Here is a 6,973-nt window from a genome sequence, read left to right on the forward strand (position 1 = left end):
TGCCAGTGCTTCTATTTCCTCACCAACTTGTTGAGAATTCAATAGCTGCAACAAAGGGTTAAAAAATAATGTCTCTATTGGAAAGGCTAAAATTAATTAAAATAACTTAATAACATTTCACTGCTACTGAACAGTAAAGTATTAGCAAGTCTAGACTCTAGAGACAACTTTTTTTTTCATAACTGCTAAGGTGGTAAGTTAGTGACTCATTGTGAGCTTATATGATAATCAATAACTTGTAACTCATCATTTATGAAGAATGTTTTTGGAAAAAATTTGTGTTAATATAGGCAACCTTGCAGCACAATGGCATGACTTACTGTCCTTTATTAGGAGAAATAAGATTCAAAACCCCACTCTTCAATGGCTGTAACTATCAAATTATTAAAAAATTAAATAAATAAAGTATAGGCAGAACTTAATCCAAATTCCAACAAAAAAAAAAACATTGAAAAAATGAGGCCAACTTAACGAACTATTTCAACTTGTTTTGAAGGAAATTTTTTTAACACTTATAATAAATCTTGCTTTAAGTTAAAAATTACTACAATGTTAACTCCTCCCCATTTCTACAGATAACACAGAAAACAGAAAATGATAATATAGCTTCCAAGTTCTAAAGAGAAACAAAAAATAAAAAGTACAATGTTATTGGCAAACTAATTTCATGATAGGATTCTGTGACAAGGCAGAATGGGCAGAAAAAGGCCAGCACATATGATTTGATAACGTGAGGATCATCTTTAGTAGAAGCTTGTCGTCTTTGATGCTTGATAGAAGAATTTGTTGTTTTTGTAACACCATGTGACCATGCTCCTCCCATTTAAAACACAATGGGTAAATGTGACAGCTATAAAGTATATAGCATTCACTTCTTCCATTATCACGCTGCAAAGAAACAGTAAAGAAGTTTGTTTCATATTCATAATTAAGAGAAAATTACTCCAGAACCAGCAGCCAATAAATACATTGGTTAAAAAATCATAAATGTATAGGACTGACTTGATAACTTTAAATTCTGAATCAATTTCTCCACCATAATTCTCTGCTGCACCCCACTCAAAGATTCAGAGTTCATAATTGCATTAGCAACAACTATGACTGTAGATGGAGAGGAGGCATTGACCTGCAATTCAATAAGATATTATAAGAATAGTATCAAGATAGCTTAGTGATAGTGGCACCATCTGTGGTGTCCGATGTCTGTGGTTCGAACTTTACCCCCAAGTGCCTCCCATTGAAAGTGACAGATCACAGATTCTGATTCGAAAATCGGTTTCTCCCCATAATAATTGGAGGTAAGACTGTCCACCAATTACCTCTCTCAAACCCCACAAAAGTGAGAGTTTTATTCACTAAGTACAAACTTTATTATAAGAATAATATTAGGAAGTGTCTTTAATAAAGGTTATTAATTTTCAGGCAACAAGGTTGCAAAATAAAACAGTTCAGAAAAATTACATTTTAAACATTATATTTTAGGGGTGTAACAAATTAAACCTTAACCCATTTAAGTGTAACAACATTGTGTTCGGGGTTTTAATATAGGGTGAGGCTTTAATTTATCACCATTTCAAACCTCGGGGTTTAATTTGTTACAACCACGAACCTATAAGGTTTAAAATGTAAGTTTTCCAAACAGTGTTTGTGTAGTCCTTACAGGGGCCTCAGGCCCATATCAAGAGAAGGTCATAATCTCATGGACTAAAAAAATTGGAAACAGGTGACTGTCTAACCCAACTACAAATAGGAGGGCCTCAAGAAAAGGATGTATACCCAAACACGGCCATTTAAGCCAACTGCTGTCTCAAAGGAAAGCTTCTTCCCCAAAGCATCGAGAACTGGACATGTTGGTGAGCTCAGGAGCCTAGAGACAAGACAAGAGATGTATCAATGTATCATTATAGCATAGAGGAAATCTCAAGCTTTATAACTATGCTATATAGTGGGGCGCATAAGTTATGTTTAACCATCAAAAGGAGGGGGGCAAAAATGATATATAGTGACCATGAGTTCAGGCACATGTCTAGATTTTAAAAAGATCTGTCTAACATCAAATATGAATTAGAGGGGAAGCAAAATTCTCACATTCTTGACAGACCAGTTGAAGATTCAAACATGTAGCCATCTTTAAGCTGGCCAAATTCTGCTGCTTTCCCACTGGCTGTAAAATGCAAAACAAGGTAATGAAAAGGTCAAGAGATGACCCAAAAAATCAAATCAACAAGGAACCTTGGAAACTAATAAAAGTCAGAAGCATGACATATATATATGGGGTAACATCAGACAAAATAAATAAATAAATAGAAACCAACCATCAGTGCATGACAACTCAGGATTCATGCCAGGGTTTGCCTTCACGACCCGAACATAGAGCAAAGTACCTATCTGCAGCACAACATATTAACAAGAAGAAAAATATTGCAGGAGCAAACAAATAATTGATATAAGTCAATCATCATTTTCCACTTTACATAAATCAAGAGACAGAAATATTAGAGTAGAGACTGTCAATGTTTTCAATACTACAATCACCTTTCCTAATTTTTTTTAGAGTATATCTTTTAATCCATAACAAAGAACTGACTATGGTGTACGGCAAGCTCTTAGAGCAGTCAAACAAGGAAAGAAACTGTTCATGCTATTAACTCATTGCCAAATACAATCCAGAAAGAAAAGTGTAGCTTTTTCCTTTAATTTCAAAATTAAGAAGATTAACTTCTTTTTAGAAGGAACCAGAATAGTGTGGAAAGAAATGCATCTAGCAAGTATAAGAATGTAGAAGTCATATCAAGTTTACAGCTTCAACGATCTTATCCGTTGGAAAAAGGATTCTTTGAAGTCAAAAGGGCAATACCACAAGAAGTTGAACCATGTTACCAATAGTCAGGAGATGTTTAAATCTATTTCTAAAAGATCTCCACAGAGTTGAAGATGTTTGTGCTTTTAACTAGTTCAACAATATCCATGACATCATCCATATATTGCAGGCAAGCCACTGGCAGCAAAATGAAGACCAACTACTCTTTTTTCCTTGGATTGGTAAGTAACATATACACCCAGTGAATCTTTAACTCACAACCTCAACCCCCTTTCACATCCTTATGGGGAGAGGGAGTACCATTTGAGCTAGAGCTCATTGGCAGCAAAATCAAGACCACTGTTCAGGTTGCCTTCAGTGGTATGAGTGAGAAATATTGATTTTCTTTCTCTTATTTTCCAACAGAAAGACCTCGAGGAAGCAACTTTGAGTTTAGAACACCTCTCAGCCTTCTCTCCCTATGTGTTACAACCTAAAGAAAAATACAATAAGATGTAGGAAAACACAACAAATTGACTTCCCAGGAAATATGCATACGATGATGCATGGGTACATGATGTATCCATAGTTAAACTAAAGAATGAACAACCTTGTCTTTGCAATTAACATATAAGCATGACCTTAAACTTGTACACACCTCAAACCTTGGTATGTTTCTTCTAGTTCCTCCTTCAAATGCAAGCACAGGCAAAAATGCCAATCCAGGTCCTTTTATGTCCACAAGAAAGTTCTGCAAATGATGGACAAAAAGATCATATAAAGTTATTCTAAAGTTCATAAAAACACAAACTTTTTGACAACGGGTACTTTTAAGTCCAAGAAAGGTATTATAAAGAAATTCAATGCAAAAAACCAGTAATTTACATAAAGAGAGAGTATTCACTTGGAAGCATACTTCCAAAATGTGGCCAACCCTAGCTAATAGGATCCATACCCGACCACAAATTTTAGGGACTAAGGCGTTGTTGTTGTTGTGTCTATATATATATATATATATTCATTCTAAAATTCAGATCCATTCAAATCTCCACGTCAACAGTGGTACCCCCTTTCTAAAAATACAGCAATATATATCATCATCAAGGTTGGGATGTCTAACTTGCAGGCTTGCAGCGCGCACACACACACACACAATTTTTATTTTTTAAAAAACATACATAGATTCATAGGTAAAACAGACACTACAAGTAACTTTTTTAAGTCCTCAGAGAGGTAATTCAATCTCTACAGAGATTAGAACAACTGCTATAATTTCATGAAATTCATAAATAATCTAGGGTACATGGATCGTAACGATTAAGGGACAAAATGACTGCTAAAATTTTAAAAAGCAACAAAGCTAAAATAAGAAGTTTCTACTAGCAATGGAGGTTAATAATACCAAATTCAATGATGTAATCAAGTAAAATTTCTTACATCTGCTTTAGAGTCCACCACAATTCCAAGAACAGAATCTCCTGCATGAGGCACGTACTGTACAAAGTAACAAATTCACAACATTAAAAGAAGAGGAAAAATAAGAAAAATAGAAACAAATTGAAAGGCATGTAAAGGACTGCCACAAATTTTTTATTTTATTTTTGATAAGTATGTGAAGGAACTATAGCAAACAATTTAGAGATCATTGTCACCCAATCTAATTGAAAGAATCAAAGCACCGCTGAAGTATACAACATAAAAAGGAAAACTATCCATTTTCAATACAGGGCTGGAATAATCACCAGTGAGCACATAACCTAAAACACTTCAAAATTAGTCCCAACCTGTTGAAGATGATGCAAAACGCACCACGTCAGTAAGTTTGAAGACCAAAGCTGATAAACTGAAGCACACCGTTTCACTAAAGAAAGAATCATCAAACACACCGTTTCATTAATGCAAACAACTGAGCCAATGGTCTTGCTCAAACTGTGTCTTATTGGATGTTTAAATATCAGTTATCTAGGTGCGTAAATCAGTTAGAGAGCTAAGCCTAACTCCCTCCACATTATACAGATCCAATCCGTAAATCCAGGGTTACAGTTTTTATTCAGTTAGTGATATTTTTTAGTATAAATACAGCATCATACTTCTGAATGTAAAATAAGCAAGGTTTAATACATTTTTCACTCTTTCATCTCTCTCTCTTTTTCTCTCTTAAATTTCTCTACAATTCTCAGCAATACTCTTTGTACTTGCTTGTTGTTCATCAATCTTGCTAAACACAGTTAGATTTCTCTGTTAAATTTCTTCATGGTATCAGAGCCTTTGATCTCTGCAAGCAATTCAACCATGGCAGCATCTAGCTCAGCTATGGCTTCTTCGTCTACAGCTCCTATTACTTCTGTAAATGGATTCAAATATTATGTTCTTTTCATTGATCACTTCACTAAATTTACTTGGATTTATTTGCTTCAAAGTAAATCTGAGGTCTTTGATAAGTTTGTTCATTTCAAAAACCTGGTTGAAAATCAGTTTTCTGTCAAAATAAAGACCTTCAGGTCTGATGGGGGTGGGGAATACACATCTAACATTTTCAAGTCTTATCTGTCCCAAAATGATATCATACATCAGATTTCTTGCCCATACACTCCTCAGCAAAATGGCTTGGTTGAAAGGAAGCACAGACATCTTGTTGAGGCCATAATCACATTGCGTCTCAAGCTTCCATTTCAACTGCCTATTGGTCTTATGCTGTTCAAACCAAGTCACCTTGATCAATTTACTTCCCACTTCTGTCTTAAATTTTCATTCCCCTTGGCAAAAGTTATATAATTTCCAACCTGATTTCTCACAGCTCAAAGTCTTTGGTTGTGCCTGTTATCCCTATCTCCTATACCTCCCATAAGCTAGAACCTAGATCTAAAGAATGTCTTTTTCTAGGATATTCCACACTCTCAAAGTCTTTGTCTTGATCTTGTTACTAAACACCTTTACACCTCTAGGCACGTGGTCTTAATGAGTCCAAATTCCCTTTTTCCACCACTTCTCCATCTTTATCTGCATCCCCATCTTCAATACCATCCTCGGTGTCTAATCCATTGTGGCTGTCTAATCTCCTTTATCTTCACTCCACTAATCAGAATTCTCTTTTCGGACCTTACACTTCTTCCACTACCTCTCCCCAACCTGATCTCACCTCCTTTCCACCTTTCACTGGATCCCTACCAATTCATCTCCACAAGACAGTTCAACTATACCTACTTCTGCAGTTCCCAATTCTACCATCCTAGTTCCTTCAGTCCCAGCTTCAGCAGAACCTACCACAGTAGCTACCAGCACCACTGACCTTATTCCTATTTCCTCACCCACCAGCACCATCCAAAATACCCATCCTATGCAGACTAGATCCAAGAGTGGAATTACAAAACCCAAACTATGCTACAAAGCTGTTATGGATTACTCTTACACAGAACCTCCCACTTACAAGATTGCTTCTACATATCCAAAGTGGTGTGAAGCTATGGACGCTAAATTCCAGGCTCTTCAAAAACAGGAAACTTGGTCCCTGGTTCCACCTCCTCCTAATGTAAATTTGGTTGGCTGCAAGTGGGTGTTTAAGCTCAAGTTACACAGTGATGGTAAATTAAGCAAGGTTTAATACATTTTTCACTCTTTCATCTCTCTCTCTCTCTCTCTCTCTCTCTCTCTTTTTCTCTCTTAACTTCCTCTACAATTCTCAGCAATTCTCTTTGTACTTGCTTGTTGTTCATCAATCTTGCTAAACACAGTTAGAGTTCTCTGTTAAATTTCTTCACAACCTAACCACCCCCCCCCCTCCCCCCCATGCCATAGTCTCAATTTTTCAGGGTCAGTTATGGATCCCCAACAAATTAGTCAAGGTTTGTCACGTTCTTTTCTACCACTCTACTCTATCCGAAGGCATTGCCACCTAAAATAGATTATTGCCATCATTTGCAGGTTCAACATTAGTGCCTTGGATGCATGGACATTAATTTGAGATGCCATACTTGTGTCATAACGGTGTCCTATTTGCCGTATCATGTTATAATTTTTCAATGTCCGTACATCCTAGACAAAATGCCTAATAGAATACATTGCAATTCCACATACCATCGGAATGAAAAATACACAATAGGTAAGGTGTCTGGCTATTGAATTACTTAAAAAAAAAATAAAAAAAAAAAAAAAAAAAAAAAAAAAAAAAAAAAA

At 35.8% G+C, this 6,973-nt stretch overlaps 1 protein-coding gene across 1 annotated transcript in view; it reads right to left on the reverse strand.

Moving 5' to 3' along the window:
• Positions 1-485: 485 nt before the first annotated feature.
• Positions 486-6,973, reverse strand: part of LOC112034658 (uncharacterized) — a gene marked incomplete in the record, with an annotated part of 7,229 nt that continues 741 nt past the window's right edge. The window contains 7 exon segments of the mRNA XM_065773119.1: positions 486-888; positions 1,003-1,126; positions 1,777-1,867; positions 2,089-2,164; positions 2,316-2,388; positions 3,459-3,551; positions 4,238-4,294. Coding sequence (XP_065629191.1) covers positions 884-888; positions 1,003-1,126; positions 1,777-1,867; positions 2,089-2,164; positions 2,316-2,388; positions 3,459-3,551; positions 4,238-4,294 — 519 coding nt within the window.

Source organism: Quercus suber, unplaced genomic scaffold, assembly GCF_002906115.3.
Source record: "Quercus suber isolate HL8 unplaced genomic scaffold, Cork oak 2.0 scaffold_69, whole genome shotgun sequence".
Taxonomy (NCBI): Eukaryota; Viridiplantae; Streptophyta; class Magnoliopsida; order Fagales; family Fagaceae; genus Quercus; species Quercus suber.